Source organism: Pocillopora verrucosa, chromosome 4 (genome assembly GCF_036669915.1).
Source record: "Pocillopora verrucosa isolate sample1 chromosome 4, ASM3666991v2, whole genome shotgun sequence".
Taxonomy (NCBI): domain Eukaryota; kingdom Metazoa; phylum Cnidaria; class Anthozoa; order Scleractinia; family Pocilloporidae; genus Pocillopora; species Pocillopora verrucosa.
This window is the reverse complement of record NC_089315.1, coordinates 16,586,003-16,607,171: the sequence shown is the minus strand read 5'-3', so window position 1 is coordinate 16,607,171 and position 21,169 is coordinate 16,586,003. Positions and strand designations below refer to the sequence as shown.

The following is a 21,169-nucleotide window of genomic DNA, read 5'->3' as shown; positions in this document are numbered from 1 at the left end:
TTAACTCACAAACGAATGCGCGCTCAGACATTTTGAGCGGGAACTTTATAGTCATTTACATCAAAATATTATTTAATGAGCTTAAGGCCTGCTCTACGATGTTTAAAAATGGACTATAAGGGGGCAACTTCTTAAGCTTGGTGTTGAGCCGAGGATTGCCTGGGTTATGGTGAGCTGGTGCGCCATCGTAGATGTGCTCATGCATTTATTTTTTTTTGAACAATAAAACTCATTTGTGCACACTTTCCATGGAATATCCTCTATTTGTCACAGATTGAAGAATATTTCCTGGGCCCCATTTTATTTCCAAAGTTCAATTTCTTTTTTTCTGAAGACTGTAAAGTGACAATTAAAACAAATGTTAGCTAGTTTATTATAATGTCAGATGTTGTTAGGTTACTACTTACTTCATTTTATTTTTCTTTCTTTCCCTTTTTTTCTTGTCCACATCTACTATATGAAAAAAAAATACCTGTTTTTAATAAATTTATTAAAAATACTGCACAAGTTCTAATATTTTTAGGCGTGTCTCCATATGCCACTGGCCAGGAATTCACAGTAACCTTTCCTTTGGATTGGTTACCTCCTGATTGTTTTCCTTTCCGTTTCTTGTTTCTTGGTGGCTGATAAGAAGATGAAGGGTCAATCACGTGGCCATTTTCACTGTCTTCAAACATTTCTTTTCCTATTCTTTTGGCTTTTTGAAGCTGCCTGGCATGTTGCCTTCACTTGCGTTCAGGGAAGGAGGGTCCATTTCCTGGTGCCGGGATACCTTCCTTGTAGGATTCTAGTTGTTTCTCCAAAACGAGAGTGTCACGGACATCCGCGTGACAGATGTCGAGAAGGCTAAGGTTCGGTGAATCCCTGTGTGCCCACCCAGCATGTATTACTTCTGCTTTGTTCATTTTGGGGGCATCTTTTGGGGCGAAAGCTCTACAAATGAACCCGCGTCTGTCGTGCTACCAAGATACCCATGTTTTTAAGAAGGTGTAATCCTCACTCTCTTCGATGAATGCGTCCATGGCAGCTTTACTTTTGGCATAGCCATCTTCGGTTTCACTCGTTAGAAGAAGGTTACACAGTTCCTTAAAACGGCCGCTATTTTCATTGTCCAGTCTCTGTGCTTTCTTGTTTCATGGATCTTTAAAGTGAAATTCGCAGGACTTAATACATGACGCAGCCTCCTCACCAAACACTGTGATTAGTGCCGCGAAGTTGGCCCCTGCCATGTCGGTGCACCAGCCAAGGGGATTAAATTTATACTCTTTATGACCGGAAACTTTTTGTAGAACTTCATTAAAGAGTGTCCAAAAGAGTTCAATGTTGGTTGTGTCCTCTTTTTCAGCTTCCATTACAGCAAGAGGAACTTGTTTTTGTAATAAGCCGTGCTAGGCATTCAACATATTCAGATTGCTGATTGCAAGCACTGCATATTATGCCACTGTCTTTCATGTTCTTAAACTGTGTTGTATTTACAACACCAAACTCCACCATGAAAGGACATTGTGCATTGCAACATCTGCTAGATCCTTTGCAGTCTGTATACCTGACACGACGGTGGCCTTTCCATTCGGTTGGGCAATTTTTTTCCAGTTTCTCCCGTCTTTAAAAATATTTTGCCTTCATTTTTAAGATATTCTGATGGTATCTTGAACACTCTCAGTCCGTCAACTCCCTCAGGTAAATGTTTCACCAACTCTGCTTTTATTCCAGACCACATTTCCTCTGTAATTTTTCTCTGTTTATGCTTTGTTTCAAAAACTGAGTCTAGCAAATCGTCGTCATCGCCTTCACTGTGACTGTTGATTTCAGCATGCCTCTCACTGTTGTCGTAACTGCTGTTTGAGCCCTCCTCTTTTTTGTTGTTCTCATTTTCAGCCCTAGATTTGTTCTCCGTCGGCTTTTGCAGGTCAGCGGTATCAAAATTCCTGCTGGAATTAATAAAGAAATTCTTGCTGGTTAGTGTGTCCGGGATGTCTGGAGAGTAGGGCTAGTGTCAGCAAAATCTCCCGAGGAAGAAGGGGACAGAATGTTGACCGAAAACCGGCTATCTTATTGTTACCGCTGGGCCTCCCTCCCCCCTCACCCCCGTGGGGGCAAGGCGCTTCCCAGTAATGGGCTACAGGGGGTGTGCCACTGGATGGAGTCGCATTTACGACTGGACTGACAACAACGTGGTCCCCTTTTCAAGCACTTTTAATAGAGTTCCTCGAATGGAGTCACACTCTTACCAGAATCTCATTTTGTGGGCGTGGCTTCTAAGTCATTCACACCCCTTAGAGGTATCAGTTCTAGAATAACAGATTAGTTGCCGATAAAAGTTATCTTTGTAACAACGCAGCTATGGCTTTCATTATTTTATCCGATAATGACCTTACAGACCCCTAAGAGGTACTGCGACAACCCTAGCAGGGGTCATTTTAGGTTTTAGCACCCTAAGTGGTACCAATTAACAAATTTCATAATTTGTTTTAAATCAGTAAATTCCAGAGGTGCAAAGGAGAACAAAATTAAATCATGACTTACATCACTGCGATTACTTTCCGAAAATGAAAATAGACGGTTCTTTGCGGCCTCGCAATTAATACCCAACTGATGAGCAGCGGCATGGTAAAAGCAATCTCCATCTCTGGGAGGATCGAGGTCCACCTCGAATCCAGCTTCCTGAATTCTGCATAGTACATAATACATAGTTGTTTATTCATGTCGATCTGAAGCCAACAAACCAGAAGTAGAATGAATATGTGGGATATTTGAAATGATGAAGGTTCACGTCTCTCAGTAGCCTGCATGGCGGACGTCAGAAGGGGAGGGAGAGGGGGTTAAATGCGCGAGCGCGGGGAAAAACGAGCGCGCGAGGCACACGAGGGGAGAGGCAGGGGTGTCCCTATATTTTCCGTTAATTCCACGATAATAGGAAAACTTTTTAGAACTTAACAGGATGCCATAAATTGCATTAAATTTTAATGAATCTAATTCTTTACTGTAGTAATATAGTATTAATAACAATGAAAAAATAATGATATTGATAATAATAATAATAATATTACTATTATTATTATTATCATTATCATCATAATCATCATCATCATTACATTATCATGATTATTATTACTACACTGTATTGTTGTTGTTGTTGTTATTGGTATTGTTATGGCAAAACATAGCTTGTCTTTTTGCATTATTTTATAAGTTATTTACCTTGTAATCTGGAAACGCTACCACCTCCCTTAATTTCAACCTTGATGGACAATTTGCTTTTTTGGATGGTTGCGCAAGGAATCAATTTTTTTTTCAGACGGACAAAACAACATATATGAGGTTGATATGCACAACCCCCTAGTAATTTGGATCAAAGTATGAAATATAGTAATTTATTGTATTTGGAGGTATCGTATAACCCCAGGGTTGTTGATATATTTACTAACCTTGTCATGTTGCTGCTGTTATTTTCTTTTTAGGGCAGCATTTCATGTCTTTCCCATGTTGGCAGTCAAAGAGCTTGCAGGTCATAATATAAAAGGGTACTCCTGTAAACTCTATTTTCTTACCAGTGACCTCTTTGGGCTCCTCCCAGTAAAGTCTGTGGTTCCTTTTCCTGTAATCTATAGACAGCCAGCAACCAAAACATTGAAAGATCTGTTGGTCTCTCACAGTCTTACATGTGGCAATATATTGTTGAAAGAGATGATAAGTTTTATTTTGAACGCACATATACTTATTTACAAAAAGAGATAAAGAAATACAGCTGGTAACAAAACCAAATGAGAAATGAAAGGGGAAATTAGTGATAATTAAAGAGTTGCATATTTTCAAACAGCTGAAGCTATCCTATTGAGTGGATGCCCAAAAGTAGCAGAAACTGTTGGAAATTAAGAAATAAAATTCTTAATTGAAGACGGAAGTTTATATTTCTGCATGAACAAATTATGTTCCTGTTTAAGTATAGTTAATTTAGTCAATAATTAACTTCAATAGTATATACCATGAAGTATCAAGTATAGTTAATTTAGTCAATAATTAACTTCAATAGTATATACCATAATTTCCAAAGTCCTTGTCAGCCTTGTAACAGGAAAATTTTATGGTACTCTTCGTTTCAAATTTTGAAATCATCTTTTTGGCATGATCCAACAACTGAAAGTAGCCGAACGTTTTGGAAATTTCCACAGACAAAGACAATTCTTCCATTGTAATACACACAGATACCACATTCAATTCTATTGCCAGATTTTCGCGCTTTAACAGGCAGGTCAGTCCAATACTACCCCCCATAGTATTCATGTTTCCTTTATGAACATTTACATATGGGGAAGGATATGTAGCTACCTGGTTGAGTTCATTGGCAGCCCAGCTCTGCCAGGACATGTCTGCTCTGGCTGAAATTCAACAGTGCACTCCTTATCAAAAACAGTCAAAACATTACTTTCCAACATCTTCATCTCTTCAGTCTGCTGTTTTCAGAGGTCATGCATTATTTGATCTTTCTCTTTTACACTTACACAGTGGAGGACGTACTGGAAGTCCCTATTTCTTACCTGATTTCCAAAGTTCCTGCAAACCATACTTTCAATTGACATTGTCAGCTCATTTGATTCAGGAGCTCCATCATCTGAGAACTGAAAAATAAAATGATTTTCATTTTCATTGAACTAGACAAGTTTACGAGAAAGATGGGGAACCCTCAAGTGCAAAGCTATAATCATAAACACCAAGCCAGTGACTGTGAGAGAAACACCTGATACCCCTGGGATCTGTGTGATATGAGAAATGTCTAAACTTTTCACAAAGTTGTCAACATTGTCATCTGAGAAGCTGAGCTTGGGTAACCTTAAGTCAACTCCAAGACAATTAATGTTGCATGGCAGCCAGACCTCTTTTTCAGCATTAAAAAATGAACTTTGTGTTTTACAGACAAGATTGTACTTTCCTCTAGACAAATAACTGTGATATTTAAGTGCCAAAGACTGTTTCAGAACTTCTTCTGACTTCCGATAATCAGTAATAGCTCTCTCAAAAGTACCCTGAAGAAATTGGCCTCTCTTATAATTACTCATTAATTTGCTCATGGTTTCATGACTTGCATTGGCAGCCAAAAAATCCCATGCCCCATACAACGAAGCTTCAAAATCCCTATGAATGAATTCTAAAATGTTTTTAGTTTCTTCCCTTCTCCTGTATCTAGTGCTCAAATTGTAATCATTAATCATCTCATATGATGTGGTAGCAGCACTCCTACGTCTTTGGGAATAATCCTTCTGCTGCAACAGCTTTTATACTTTCTCAATAGCCTTCCTTTAGTTCTTTCAGTGTCTCCTCTGCTTCACTTATTTTTTTGTCTAGTGTCTCTTTCACTCCCTTTGATTTTTGCACTCCTCTTTCTATAAACAAGGATAGGAAATCATCATCAAAATTACGACAATTCCAAAACGGCAAATAAATGCAACTAACCTAACTAAATGCATCTGTCTCCCTTTGCAAAGCCTAGATATCTTGTTCCTACTTAGATAAAGCATGTTCTTGGACTTGAAACTGGCGAAAGTTCTCTTGGAGCATTTGGTGCTCCCTATGAATGTTAAAAATAGGCAATGTTTCCCAGAAACGATGTACTTGTCGTTTCAAATCACATTTGCCCACATGGCCTTTCTCTTTGCTGCATTTTCGGCTTTTTCCGCAATATTTATGGTCTCCTTCAGGGCTACAGATGAAATAAAACTCTCAACATCGACTACGTTCAATGTGAAAAAAAAAGAAGGTTAGGGAGCTTTATCCATGTAAAGTAAGTGACTGAAAAAAGCCCTTTAGCTTAATGCTTAAATCTGCTCAATCTGTGAACGTGTCATCACGCGACCTCTAAGATAGTGACGGGAGGAATTTATATAGCAACCCACCATCTTGAGACAATTTAGCAAATGCAGCACAGTTCAATCATGATCCTGAGTAGCATCTCCCAGGGACTCACCCTGACCAATGACAATGATGTCATCAGCAATGTTTACAACACCTTCAAGTCCATAGAGTTCATCATGGGGACGTTGTTGAAATTCTTCAGGCACTGAACTAATGCCAAATAGGAGGCGAGTCCAACAGTAACGACCTCAAGGTGTGCATGGTGGAGAAGATTCTCTGAGATAGCTCTCAAACCATGAGAGAGGCTGGTCTTGAATTCCATATCTAAACAACTTGTTTAAAAGACCATTGTGAGGAACAGTATCGAGGGCCTTTTTCAGGTCAATAAACACTGCCCCCGTCAATAGCCCATTCTCCATGTGTCTATGAATTTTATCTGTAAGGAAGGTAATGGCCAATCGAGTTGAATGATTTGCGCGAAAACCTGATTGATATGGCGAGAGGAGGGAGTTTTCTGATAGGTAGCTTTCTGATAGGTAGCTATGTAGCTGATGGAAGACAGCTTTCTCAAGAATTTTCAACCAGATCGGTAAAATTGATATAGGTCTGTAATTGTCCAGATCATCTTTGTTTCCAGAACAAGGGTACAACCTTTGCTTGCTTCCATTCAGACAGGACTGTACCAGATTTAATGGAGAGATTTACCAAATGTGTTACACAGTCAGCTATCACAACTGTGCTCTCTTCAGTTGTAGATTTTAAAACTGGTATACCTACAAATAACTTGTTCACAACAGATGTAAAGAAAGAGTTAAACTATTCTGAAATGCTTTGTTTATCAGTAATAATCTTGTCATCAGCCTTGATACATGTTGGGATAGATTTCAGTTTTGTGTCTGGCAATGTTTTCTTTACAGATCTCCAGAAAGATTCAGAATCGCCGCTTTTCTCTTTGAGTAATGATCTACTATAATAGCTTTCTATAGCAAGTTTAAGCCTTGCACTGACTTTATTCCGGAGTAGTTGATATGCAGCCAAACCGGTGTCAAATTTGGATCTACCAAATTTCTTGAGACTGGCATCCCAAGCTGTCATTGCATTTGAGTTTGAAACTGTCTGTTACATATTCATCTATTTCTTCATCTAACTCAACAAACCCTTCGGTTCTATCACCACCCGTTTAGGATTTGATTTTCATTGGAAAAATCCACCTGCACAGTTTTTCTACAATACAAAGGACGTCATGAGGTCTGTAAGTCACTCTGACACTTTCTTCAAAACAGAATAAAAATCACACATTTGGCAGCCAGTAAAAGAGAGAAACTTGCATGCCCTTAGTCCACTTGTCATGTTTAAGTGAAACAGCTGCACGCTGGTTAGTTCCCGTGTGGGTTCTCTTTGTCTGCATCTCACAAGCTTTTAGTTCGCCTTTTTCCTTTGAGGAGAAAACAACTGCTACACAGGGTAGCAAAAAAATATTGTCTAGCGCTAGACATTATCTACTTTTGTTGATGCGCTTTATATGCCTTTATATTCTTTTATCTCTACTAGGCAAAGGTAAAGTTTTCATTGTTTGATCATGGGGGAAGCCCAAATGCCTTCCTATAATGTCGACTAAATGTCGGTCAACATGGCCCTTTGGTGTCTAAGCTTCCAGAAGCTTTTTACCCCAAAGGGCATTTTGTTGCTTTAGTGGCAGTGGAAGTGGTGGTGGTGATTCAGGATCATCCATTTCTAAATTTCTATCTTAAGAAAATTTCAAATAGGGTGCATTTTCACTAATCTGTATGGGAGCAGGAGCCTGCGGTATGTTCAGAGCATGCACAACTTGTAACTATTTTTGTATTGCGTCTTATCGACAATATGGGTTCATATATTTACTTTGGTGTTAACATTTTTGAAGAAGAAGATTAAGCACAGAAAATAACTGTTTGTTGCACGAGCTTGCCAATGGGTTGTGTTGCATGACGCATCCTGTTATGTTACGTTAATTTGTTTGTGCTTGACAGTGATTTGTGCATTTCAATCCTATGGCATGTCTTTGTCGTATTGTATATACTATTAGTATCCTTGTTTCCTTCAGTAAAGAAAAATTTGGTTGATTTCCTCTTACAATCTGGAGAAATGCTGTCGTCCACCTCAAGGCTATTATGGGAGTCTTGAAACTACCAAACTGTCCAGACCCTGAATGTGTGATAGAAAGCCTGAAGTTCTTGGAGTCTTTGATGCTGAGCGGATCGTTGCTAAAAAGATCTGTCATGGAAAGCCTCTGTTCATGATCAAGTGGCAGGGATACTGCTCCAGCCAGAACACTTGGGAACCAAAGACTCACCTGCCGCCTGAGCTGATCAAGGCTTTTAAAAATCCTGACCCTGATCCAGTTCGCATGGAAGAAACCAGAGAAAGAATCGGTCTTGTGTTGAAAGAGGGATGAAAGTTCCTCTTCAATACAAAGAATCGGTCGAGACTTGCCATGATGTGGTTTGCTTCCTTTTCCCAAGCCTTTCAGTGGAGATCCAGACAGCACCAACCGATATTAGGGACCAGAAGCTTAACAACGCTGGCCCAGTAATGTACGTGGAATGCACAATTAACACTAATGGGAACCAGTGCCTTTTAATAATAATAATATAATAATACAGTATTTATATAGCGCTATTTCTATTGCTATTCAATAGCGCTTTACAATTCATTTGCAAAAGACATTGATAAAATTTATAAAAACGTAAACATCACTAAAATATGAGTAAAAAACTAGCTAATAAAAAATCTGTAATGATGAGAGTAAAAACTGTGAAACTTATAATAGAACTAATTCACTAACTAATTAACTAACTAACTAACTAACTAACTAGCTGACTAACTAATTAACTAACCAACTAACTAGCGACCTAGCTAACAATAAAATAGCTAATTAACTCGCTAAGTTAATTATAAAATTTGTTAAGAAGGTTAATTATAAAATTTGTTAAAAAGGTATGTCTTTATACAGGTCTTAAAGTCTGATAGCTTTTATGATGTTCGGAAGAGAGTTCCATAGAGTCGGTGCTACAAAAGAGAAACACCTGTGACCATAACTTACTAGCTTGACAGGTGGTACTTTAAGTAAGTTTTTGAAGGAGGACCTCAGATTTCTGATTGGTACATAAGGCTTCAGCAGTTCAGTGATGTAACTAGGGGCTTGTCCGTGGAGTGCTTTGAAAGTCAAAAGTAATATCTTGTAATCTATGCGCTGGCTAACTGGGAGCCAGTGAAGCTGCTTTAAAACAGGTTTGATGTGGTCATACTTTCTTGTATGAGTGACAACACGAGCTGCAGCATTCTGGACATTTTGTAGACGATCTATCAGGAATTTGGGTAATCCATATAGTAGCGAGTTGGTGTTATGTAGCTTAGGTGTAATGAACGCATTAACTAGTTTTTTAGTATCTGCTAGAGATAAGCAGTCTCTTATCTTGCTAATGTTTCTAAGATGGAAGAAACAGGCTTTGCAGGTACTGGTAACATGCTTATCTAGTGACATGTGCTCATCAAAGATAACTCCAATGTTCCTTGCAGAGGGAGATGGCTCGATCCGCTCACCAGACACATCAACATACTCTATTGATGGGGTGGACGGTGTCGTGCACTCAAGATCAATAGCTCCGTCTTTCCTCTGTTTAGTTTCAGTTTATTGCACACCATCCACGAGTCTATCTCAGAAACACACGCCTCTATTTTTGCTATAGAGCTGGGTAGTTCGGCAGGGGTGGGCTTGAAAGAGAGATAGGGCTGGGTGTCGTCGGCGTAGAGATGGTAATTAAGTCTGTGCTGTCTAATGATGTCCCCAATGGGTGAGGTGTATAGTAAGTATAGAACCGGACCTAGTACTGATCCCTGGGGGACACCGTACCGAAGTTCTTTCATCTTTGACTTGTTTCCATCAATTATCACAAACTGTTTTCGGTCTTGGAGATATGATCTAAACCATTTTAGCACATTTCCTTTTACTCCATAGCGTTTTGCCATTCTTTCCAGTAGTAGATCATGGTCAACTGCATCAAATGCCGCAGACATATCTAACAGTAACATGACAACACATTTTTGATTGTCTATTTCGAAGAGAATGTCATTTTGCACCCTCAAGAGTGCAGTCTCTGTGCTGTGAAAACGCTTATACGCAGACTGAAAAGATTCCTCTAGATCATTATCACGTAGGTGATCACTCAATTGACAAGAAACTGCCTTTTCAATTATCTTTGATATAACCTTCAGATTTGAGACAGGTCTAAAATTTGAATAATCCTCGGAGTCCAGGTTGTTCTTCTTCAACTTCAGTTTGATCACTGCTTCTTTCAGTGCAGCGGGCATTTAGCTGCCCTGCGTTTAATTTTATTTAAAAGTTATATTTTTTAACTATTAAATAATCTCGTCTTAACGTCCACATGTAGCTTAACTAATTTTACAGACTTCATGAGTATATGAAAGACTTACATCTACTGCAGATAAATGATGAAATGAGTGAAATGATCCTCGCAGCGATTAAGCAATTTAAGCAGTAAATTGATTACACAGTGCGAGGACCATGTCATTTATTTCACTAATTTTAATGTAAAGCCTTTTCATCGGTGAGATAACAAGGGGTCTTCGGTTATGTTATATGCCTTACTGTTTCCTACCAGGGAACTCTCTCTACTTTCCTTGTTTACCTTAATTTTTGCATTTATGTTTGTCCGTTTTTGCTTTGTGCAGGGCGAAAAAGAATAATTACCTTTTGTCTTCTTTCACCCTCTGCCAAACAACTTCTTTCTTGATAACATAAGCTTCAATAAGGTCTTTGGTTAATGTTAAAAGATGGTTTGCCTATTCCTCCGTAAACTTTCACCAGAACCTTGAAGATTCAGCAGATACGGTGCCTGAGATGTGTGTTACGGTTGACAGTGCAGCTTCTGGTTGGGCTGAATAAAGATACCTCTGAACTTTTGCTGGGGAAGACTCTATGTCAGAAGGAGGCTCGCAATCTTCAATGTATTCTTCTCTTAGTCTCCGTAGCTTCAGAACTACAGCCTTTAAGGGGCGTTCCTCTAGAAGTGTTGCTGTTGACAGTTTTTCCTTCACTTTAGCCTCCTCAATAGCACCTGTCTCGAGGTGTTCTTTGAATAGCTCCTTCAGTTGTTCCGTTTCTTCCCTCTTCCAAGGCTTTGGGGCTGCTCTACAGTCCTTGAGATCATCCTGTGGCTGATGAATGCTGCTCGATTTCAGGGCAACAAGTTTGCTCACTGCCCTTCGTCCAAGGTCAGTTTCAATAGGCTTATTGTGGACACAATAATATCTGGCTCATGTCAGGGTTTTATGCTGGGCTAGGACAGCAAGATGATCCTTTTCATCTGGCATGTGGACGTGCATACCAGTAGCAAGAGACTTCCTTATAATTGTGGCAGATATTCTTCCCTCTGTCACAATCCCTTCCCTCTGGAATGTTCGCCACCTGAGAAGATGTAAGAGGCATCCCATTGCTCGAAACGAATAGCTGCTCAACCTGTGAGGTAGCTGCCATGAACTGGCTTTGTACAGTTCTTAGGTATATGTTCATCATTTTGTGCAAATCGTCATATGCCCATATAACTGCAGAACCATACTGGTCAGCTCTCTTGTGGTTACTTACAAGTATTCTGTAACAAGCCAAGCCTTTGTCTGTACCTGGGTGATACACGGTGGCCATGAATTCAGTTACAATCATATTTGCAGTGACCCCACTTCTTCCACTATTGTCGATGACGAGGTGAGTCATCAACCAATCCCTTACTTCGACGTGAGTTTTGTCACTGATATTTCTTTCAACCTTGGTCCCCTGACTCGTTTCCTTTTACGAATTACCAAGCTGTTTTACTGCATTTATTCGCTGATCAGTTTTGTTCTCATTGACAACTTTCACCAGTTTCCTCATTTACTTCTTGCAGAGATGCAATATTGTTCTTCTTTCTCGTCTTTCATGTCTCCTTTTTTTCTTTTCTGGTTTTGTGGGTATAGTAAGAAGAAATTGTTGTTGTTGAGTTGTTTATAGGTAATTGCTATTGATCATCTTTAAGGGAGTGGAATTTCCTATTTTTAAGTGCTTTGAGCAAATTAGAACTGGAGTAATGCACCTAGTAGCCATTGTAAAGTTGTTTGGATGTAGAACAAGAAGGCAGAAACAGTTTATGACCGTGTTGTTTATTCAATGCACACACACAAGTCGAAAAGCCCGAAAACTGAAAGCATAGTGTCCCTGTTATCATGGCATTAGTGATGTAACATAGACCAGAAATTAATTAACGATTACATTCATATCGTTACATCTCCCCTTCTTACGAAAAAAAAAAAAAAAGAAAAATATTATCTCTATGTCACAGTCCTATGCAAAATAAAGATAAAATAAATAAAATAAACTAGAGAAGTGACTAGTCCTGTTCGTTTACTCTTGACTGTACACAGTTTATGGCTAGTTCTGTCCATTGACTTTCGACCGTACACTGTTAATGACTAGCAGTCCACAAAACATACCAGGGGTTTGATTACTTGACCACTCTGTGTAGTCACTACCCTTGGGGATAGTGAAGCTGGTTCTTGATGTTTCACTGGAACTTTGGGGTGTACTTCTTGACTCTCGCCTGCACTGGGAGTGGCACTTTTCCATAGTACCTTATTGGTACTTAATTTCGCGGGTACTTAATCTCGCGATTTTGGCGAGGCAATATTTCGCGGGGTTTTATTTTACGCGATTTCAATAGGCAAATATGAAAAAAGGGCATTAAATTTCGCGATTGAAGCGTTCTCAACTTTATTTTATTTTTCCAAAGGTCTGAACTGTTTAAAGTTTCTAGATAACTGGAACACAACAAAACACATATTTGAAAATTAACGTTAAAAATAAATGTATTACAACGTGAAAACGCATTGTTTCAGTGGTTCGCGGCAACGTTCATAAGGTGACGGAAGTTTTTTGGCCAACAAAATATTGTGCACTTAAGGCACTAAGCGAAATGCTGTTCGTACTTGAAGAAAAACTTATTATTAGAGTTTAATACGAGTTTAACGATAACAATGCATGCATTAAATATCATTCGTTACGATGGCTTTTGTTTATCTCTAATGTCTTTTGGGTATTTTGCCCATGTGATACTAAATAGCCCACTTTGGAAAAGAGCGGTAGCCTGGAACCGAAGTCGCCGCGCAAGCGCTTATGGGACTGTTTGAGGGGACGTAAGTAAAACAAAAACATGGCGGAATTTAGCGCGGAATGTAGTAGTGACAGCAAGGTTTTAACAGAGCAAAATAGCGATAAGGTCGAAGTTATCGAAAGAAACAAATCTGACAGCGTAAAGCTAAGAGAAGAAGATGTACCAGGAGCAATTTTACCTCGGGAAATACCAGAAGAATGCACCGTGAAACAGCTGCAGCGATGGCTTCTTTGCCGTGGAGCTAAAACAACTGGAAAGAAAATGCAGCTTGTTCAAAGGTAAGAAAGCTTTGAAATTATTCGAGAACTCTTATTATTGCCCCCTGTGCTTTACATTACGATGCTAGTCGACAATTTTCTGAGAACATCGTTAATACGTTCGTGTTTTGTCTGTTGTGTTTCAGGGTAAAAGACTATATTGCTGGTGGCCTAAGCTCGAAGATAAAGGACCCTGATGGTGGAATCCATTTGGCTAAAGCTAAGGCAGACCTGGGACTCATGGAAGAAATTAACGCTAAAAAACTCAAAGAAAACTTTCCAGTGGACGGATTTACAGAGGATTTGAATATTTTACTTGCTATATCATTTGGTACAATATGGAGGTACATGATTGAAGAGAGTGATGCTAAGAAGCAATTATCCACAGCAAAACCTCTTGTCAAGGGATACAATTTTTTTAAATCTGGCCATGTCCTTAGCATTAAATGCAGGGAATCTGACGGAAAGTTTTATGTTAAAAGTCAAGTTCTTCCATCAATGAAAAAGACAGTGTTGTATAATTGCTTCATTGTTTTCAACAAAGATGGCAGTGTAGTAACAGCTTATGATGGTTGCCCAGCTGGAGTTGACGGGCGTTGCAACCATGTAACTTCAACACTATTTGCACTGGAGGAGTTCTTCAAACAAAGTAAAGCACCTGTAAATCCTTCCTTAACCCCTGCACTTTCTTGCACTTCAAAGCCATGTGCATGGAATGTCCCAAGAAAAAGAAAGATTGACAATCTGCCAATTGCCAAAGCCAAATTTAAAAAACATCAACATGGCAAACTAAGGAAGAGTGAGGATAAATCTCCTCCATCAACAAGGGATGTTAGAGCACCACACCAGCAGTACCCGAATACAAACACTGACATGTATAATTTATTGCACCGTGTCAAGGAGATTGAGAATAAGACAGGCAAGAAAATGGCCTTAAGTCTCATTTTACCGCAGAAAACTTTGGAGGAAAATAAAGAAACGATTTTGGTTGAACATAATTACTGCACACCCTTGACTCACATTGAACCAGTTGAACCAGAACAAGGAAATGGTAGTCCAGTGTCAACTGAACTGTTATCACCAGTGAAATGCCATCCAGTGAGTTTGGAAGAAATAAAGGAAAGGTGCATAAAAGTTAAGAAAAGGCTCTTTGCTGATGAAAAGGATGTTGATCAAATTGAAAAAGAAACCATGGGCCAATCAGTAAATGAAAACTGGAATCTGCATCGAAAAATAAGAATAACTGCATCTAAATGCCATCGAATTGCCACTCTGCAAGCAACTACCTCCCCTACAAAGGCCATTAGTGAAGTCTTACATTACAACCAGATCCCTCAAACAATTTATATGAAAGAGGGCTTGTCAAGAGAAGGTGCTGTTATTGCAGAATACATCAAATCAAGGAAACTGAACAATCAAAATGTCCTAGTGAAACCATGTGGACTTTTCATCAGCAAATCACATAATTTCTTGGCTGCATCTCCAGATGGCTTAGTATACAATGCCGACTCCACTGAGCCAAGTTCCAGTGGACTTATTGAAATAAAACTTGTCTTCCTAAAGGAGAATGAGACTTTGCATGATGGACTTATCAGAAAAAGAATCTTTCTTCCTGGTTCAACTGATGGACAGCTGGTTATCAACCAGAAACACAAGTATCACTATCAAGTCCAGCAACAGTTGTTTGTTACAGAGAAATCATGGGTGGATCTGGTGATTAAGGGAGTTAAAGAGCTTACAGACAGATCGTTTGTAGACATTGAAGGTGTTTTCATTTCAACAGTAAACTTTGATTGTAAATTCTGGAGTTCAGTGCTCCCAAAACTGGAGGCATTTTACAATGAGCACATTTTTGTAGAACTTGCTTATCCGCGTGTTAAATATGGCCTTTCAAGATTTGACATGAGAGGATGTTGACTGACGTACATAATTAATTTGCTAAACTGGTATGTTGTTGAACTTACTTTCCTACATTGGCCTTCGATGCCCACGAATAATGATTTTAATTCAAGGTTGGGGTGAACAATTTTCATGTGGTTTGATAAATTTACAATAATTTTGTCTGCGCCAGAATTGACTTGAAATCATTGTTCGTAATCACTTAGGTTGAATTCGGGAAAGTTCTATGAAAGGCATTAATAAGATAAAACTCACTCCATGTAAACAAGGCTGAACCTTAAATCTAAAATAATATCCCCAAGAAATTTAACGTGTGTAATTTACTTTGTGTGTATGGCTTTTTTTTAACAGAAGGAGCTCAAATACACAGATTATAATACATAATAATCAAAGTCTGAGTGAACAATCTTGCATATTATTGAAGATGAGGCAAATCAAGAAAGGTTATTAAATAAGATTCCACTATCTGCTTGGAGAAAAACATTGCTTTATGTACAAGTAGAAAGTGAAAAATTGTTGTATGGTTCCAGAAAGTCCATACTCACCCAATGAAAGGGCTTCGAAAATCTGAGGGGAGGGGGACCCAACAGCCAAAGTTTATTAGGGAAAGTATGAAGGCAAACTAGAAATTCCGGGGGCGGCGGGGGTTGGAAGGGTTTAAATGAAAAAACCCTCTTATGGGGAAGTATGGACATTTCTGGAATCATGCATTACACTTTAATCAATGAGAGGTGGTAAAAAGTTTGTAAGTGCCCCTATGATTATAAACATGTCACTAGCAATAGGAGCCAATGTTAAAGGAATTCTGCTGTCAAAAATATGCCAGTTTTTCATCCTTTCAATACATCTCTCAACATGTATTCTCAGGCTAGCAATTTTTTTGTTGTGTGCCATTTCTTCTCTGCTGAACTGAGTTTTTCCTTTAAGAAAAGAAGGTATGTTTACAGTAACCCCTTTTGCAGCAAAGTCATCTTGTATGTCAAAGCCTTTGTCTGCCATGACATTGTCCCCAGGATGCAAGTAGTCAATCACATGAGACATTTTGGTAAGCTCCTTGTCACTTATGCTTCCAGTGTAAAGCTCGCTTAAAAATCCCAGGGCTCCAGTGGGCGAAAGACCAACTAGTCCTTTCAAAGTTGTTGTTCCTTTATACGAGGAATAACACACTGACTGCATGTCAAGTGATGAGGGGCTCTCTGCTCGAATTTCAACAGCATCAATAATTAGAACTGTCCTTGGATAAAGTTCCTTGAAAATGTTTGGCATGAACTGATGTAGAAGCTCTCTCCTGGGGAGGCAAATGAAAGGCTCCAGTTCAATCCTCATAAACCGAATCCAAGTGTTAAACACAACAGAAACAGTAGTTTCAGAAACATTAAATCTGTGTGCAAGATCCTTTTGAAACAAGCCAAGCCTAAGTCTCATTAAAGTCAAAACAAACTCTTCAAATAAAGTCAATGCTCTGGGCCTTCCAAGCTTTTGCTCTGAACCACTGTCTTTCTTTTCGTAACTGCCATAGTTCAGGTTCTGAGCCTTCTGACTGACCAGGTCATAAAGGAGCATAAGTGCATCCCAGTAGGGAAGGCCTGTGTAAAATTCGACATCTTCAGGGCTGTCCTTAAATTTTACAATGTCAAATTTCTGATTTTTCGTTACATGCTGAAGTCTCTTTAACTCCCTTGATAACTCGTCTCTCTCCCTTGCCAACCTTTCCTTTTCCTCTCTCATCTCTTTAAGTTCGGCTTCCATTCGATCCAGCATTTCTACAGTCATTTCAGTTTGTGTCGCTGCATCACAAAAAGAGGCCGGAATGGACTCCTCGTGATCAATTTCAATAAGAGTCCCTTCGTCAATTTCGGTAGAAGATCCCACGTCCACTTTTCTTTTCTTGCTTGCTGTATTTGCAGTCGCTTCCGTTCTGGACAAAATCCGTCGCTCCTTTTCCTTCTTGCTCCAAGGAAATATCGATGGAAGGTGAGTTCTGCTGAGCTTACTACCTCCAGTCCAATGCGCAGAGCAAGCGCGTGTACTGTCGGACTCTATCTTCAAATTATCATTTCTTAGTAAACGGACATATTCTCTGCGAATACTTTCATCTTTTGGAATTCGATAAAACGTCAATCCGAAGGAGTTTCTGAAATTATTGGTGCACAAAGGCACACAACAACTTACGTGCTTGGGCATAATTCAAGATGGCCGACTTGAGCGTCCCCCCAAACAATCCCATAAGCGCTTGCGTGGCGACTTCGGTTCCAGGCTACCGCTCTTTTCCAAAGTGGGCTATAAATGTTTCATCTGATGGTGTTCATTACAAATCTTCAAAGGGATCTTCCGGTGGAAGTTCCTTCCCATCAATGACTTCACTGATGCCCGCCTTCTTCCATCCTTTGGCAATTGATATCCTGCCTTCAGAGGAAGAGAGATGATTAAACATGCTCACAAGCCATGTTGCGTGAATTGGTTTTAAAACCGAGAGGCGCATGTCAACATCAACATCATCGAGAGCCACCCCTGAATCCAGTTGAGTGTGAATTTGTGCCGAGTACCAAGCCGTAAATTGGTCTTTCACGAACTTCTTTGCTTCTCTGTTGACAGTCAAATCAAGGGGTTGGAAGAAATGGGTCATATTTGCTGGCACACTAACCACTTCAATGTTCATTGCTGCCAGTTTAGATAAAACCTTGGCTGTCTTCTGGCATTTAAATACGTCCCAAATCAACAATGCCTTCTGTGTGGCTGGCAAATTCAGTTCTTTTCGCTTTAGGACAACGTATGGTTGAATGATGTTGTCGAGTAGATTGAGAGTTTCCAGTTCGTTCGAGTAGTGTTTGGGATTCTGCGTTACTACGAACCCGCGTGGAAAGTCAAAGCCTCTCGGTTGACTTGCTTTGGTCTTCCCTTGATAAATTATTTGCATAGGCAGGAAGTCGCCGTTTAAAGAGATAACAAATGTGAGAGTAATGTTTCTTTTGTCTGTAAGACCTTTGATTGGCACAGAAGAGGAATTGCGGGCTGCCATTGTCGTTTTTCCAACGGAGACGTATGATGAAGGTGTCTGATCGGTGTTAAGAACAAGCTGCAGAGGAATACTGTGCACTGCAATGCAACTCTTGATGTCAGTTAAAAATGTTAATTTGCACTCTTCATAGATCCCTAAAGGAACGGGGGTCTTGTTGTGGTTCCAGCTCACCTGGAGAAGTTACACCGTCGATAAATTGATTTCACCCAGGTCGAGGTTGGCTCAAATCCCCTGAAGTCTTTCGCGGGATTGCTCTTTATTAATGCCAAGGCTGAGGCTTTGACAACATTGAAATTAACAACACCACCTCTGTTTCGTATGCTCTTCAAAAGTAATATCAGTTTCTGGTCAAGATCAAGAAGGAGCGGCGGGCGGCCTCGGGTGTTGTGTGGAATAGAAGTCACGCTCTCTTGTATTCCTTGTCTCTTCATTTCCTTCAGTTTCTTCTGATATGCTTGTTTGAAGGTTCTCACCGTACTCTCTTTAAGGTTTGGTAGCTGTGCTTTAAAGTGATTCAGGTCTCTTAGATTTCCGTTTTCGCTAGCATATTTACCGATTTGTGCACGCAATTCGGGAGAGTAATGGTTGTAATTTCCTCGCTTTCTTTTCGATGACAAGTTCTTGTTAGGATCTACAGCGTCTCCCACCGACAATACAACTTCATTGTATTCCTCGCTTCCAAGATTAGTAGCCTCCTGCTCCGGTAAAAAGGCACATGCACCAGCATTTGCAGGTTGAGAGTGTGCAGCAGAGTTTTGGGAATTTACTGTTTCTTTCACAGTAAACCCAAACTGAAATAAAGACATGATAAATACTCAAGCGACTCTCAAGATTAGTGAGGCTACAACAACTGAAGTACAAAGGTCAATTACATTTGACAGATTGACAGGTTTGATGCTTGCGTCAGTCAGAACTTTATCTTTGCACGTGTTTTCGTCGTTCAGTCTACACTGTCAACACGAGCAGGATGAGTGATTCTATAAGAACCTCCTTCCGGTGTGGTTTGCGAGGATTTCATGTCTACCAAGATATCTGGAAACCAGTAATTGGAGAAACCTTGCATTGCATCCATGAAAGAAACAATATTCATGATCGTTATGCGATAGCAGCAACCAAGCGACTTCCAGGACGGTTAGCTGATTCAATTGTGGGTCATTTACCAAGAGAGATTTCGAGATGCACTTGTTTTCTCATTTCACGAGGCGGGAACGTCAAAGCGACGGTAATAGATTCCAAGCATTGACGATCACCACTCGTACAGGGTGGCCTTGAAATCCCTGTCACTGTTTGCATCGAACTCGACTCCACCTCCAAAAATATTTTAGTGTTGGAATGTTACAAGAAACTTGTGAATGAGAACTACAAGGAGCCAATTAATGGCAATTTTGACGACTGTACGAAAGACATCCTAAGGGATTTGTACGAATCTAGCGATTCAGATGAAGATGACACCAGTAGCGTAGATTAACTTCTCCATGCAAAACATTTAACGATTTCACAAATTCAAAAATGGAATTTACGAGTAGAAACCAGTTAATATTTTGCGTTTTGTTGATAAATATCCTGTAAATTTTGTTGCCACTACGAATAAATCATTTTTTTCTACAGTTTGATTTTTTTGTATGGGTATTAAATTTCGCGAGGATCTTTTTTCGCGGGTCTTTAATTTCGCGATTTTTTTACAATCGCGAAAAACGCGAAATTAAAGACCCGCGAAATTAAGTACCAATAAGGTACTACGCTTTCTGAGGGATTTGGGCAGCTAGGCTCGGCTCGTAAGGGTGGCCACATCTCCAACTTGCTGTCACACATGGCTTCATGTGTGTGCCTAAGATGTCTCCTGTTTCTTCTGTACATTCATCCATCCTCTGTTTGGACCTGGTACGATTGGATGTCAACTTTTCTTTCAACTTTTGTAGGAGTCCATTCCTTCTTCTTTCCTAGCTGAGAGTGTTGCAGCTGGATTCGGAATCTGTCTCCTGAATGTAACTCATCCAGTTCCTTAGCACCTCTGTTGTAATACATAGACTGCTTGGACTTCGTTAGTCTTAACTTCTCCTCAACATTTTTCCCATTTGACTGGGCATATGTAGGGGAGCTTGTCACAAGTTCAAAGCTGTAAGTGCTAGCAAACTCAATGAACTTGTCTGACGCAAATGGCTGTCTGTTGTCAGATTCAAGTTTTTTTATATTTTATTTTTTTAATTTTTTCTTTATTAAAGCATTTCTTAGGTTTAAATACAAAATAGAGATTAAGAAAGGGAAAAAGACACACACACACTTATATAGTACAAATAGAAGAATACCAAACTAAACACACACATAAAACTCTTACAGCAATACAGTTACCTGGTATGTAAGTTACAATGATATCACTTTAAAGCTAATGATAGAAATTAATCATGACATCACTTATTCATAAAAACGCTTATTAACTTAAGGTGGGAAAAGTTAAGCGTCAGTATGATACCTTCAGACTGTAAAGAACATATCCTCATTAAGTCACCTGAATAGCTTTGAAAAACATAGTAAACACAAAGGAGAACGTCTAAAAAAGTAAAAACGAGAAATTACATTTCAACAAAATACTGAAAAACACAGAACTTAAAAGAGCAGCAAGATAAATATCCTTAGCGCTGCCCTTGAGGATGGAACTAATTTAATAATTCGACATCTCTCCCAGAGAGCTTTTGGTGCTTGGTTATAATGTACAATAACCAATTGATAACACCTTACAGCCTTGCTATAGCGAAGAAAGGTCACAGTTAATATAACCCCTATTTAGAAACGAACTTGCCATCAATAAAGAGTTTATCAGGTTCTGGTCTACTAAAGGATATTTTTTGGCCCCTTTTTTTGGCTTCCTTTAATTTGGGCATTTGTTTGCGCCTTCTCTCTATGGTTTCCTGGGGGAAGTCTTGCAAAATCGTATACTCAGTGTCTTT

The 21,169-nt window shown here is 39.4% G+C and overlaps 3 protein-coding genes across 3 annotated transcripts in view; 1 reads left to right on the top strand and 2 right to left on the bottom strand.

The window, feature by feature from the left end:
- The first annotated feature begins 13,804 nt into the window (after window positions 1–13,804).
- LOC131787145 (uncharacterized) lies at window positions 13,805–15,223 on the top strand. Its single transcript, XM_066165339.1, has one exon. The coding sequence runs from the start codon at window positions 13,805–13,807 to the stop codon at window positions 15,221–15,223; it is 1,419 nt and encodes a 472-aa protein (XP_066021436.1).
- A 699-nt stretch (window positions 15,224–15,922) lies between these two features.
- On the bottom strand, window positions 15,923–16,633 carry LOC136280093 (uncharacterized). The gene has a single exon (XM_066164748.1). The coding sequence runs from the start codon at window positions 16,628–16,630 to the stop codon at window positions 15,923–15,925; it is 708 nt and encodes a 235-aa protein (XP_066020845.1). The 5' UTR covers window positions 16,631–16,633.
- Window positions 16,634–20,081: 3,448 nt separating this feature from the next.
- LOC136280322 (uncharacterized) overlaps window positions 20,082–21,169 on the bottom strand; it is a 1,619-nt gene continuing 531 nt past the window's right edge. Inside the window, exons 1-2 of the mRNA XM_066165338.1 lie at window positions 21,018–21,169; window positions 20,082–20,388 (exon numbers count right to left, since the gene is read on the bottom strand). The exon at window positions 21,018–21,169 is cut by the window's right edge and continues 531 nt beyond it. Coding sequence (XP_066021435.1) covers window positions 20,082–20,388; window positions 21,018–21,169 — 459 coding nt within the window. The remainder of the gene's footprint in view (window positions 20,389–21,017) is intronic.

Coding starts and splice junctions, on each gene's coding strand:
- LOC131787145 (XM_066165339.1), top strand. CDS start 13,805: ATGAAAAAGACAGTGTTGTATAATTGCTTCATTGTTTTCAACAAAGAT.
- LOC136280093 (XM_066164748.1), bottom strand. CDS start 16,630: ATGAGACTTAGGCTTGGCTTGTTTCAAAAGGATCTTGCACACAGATTT.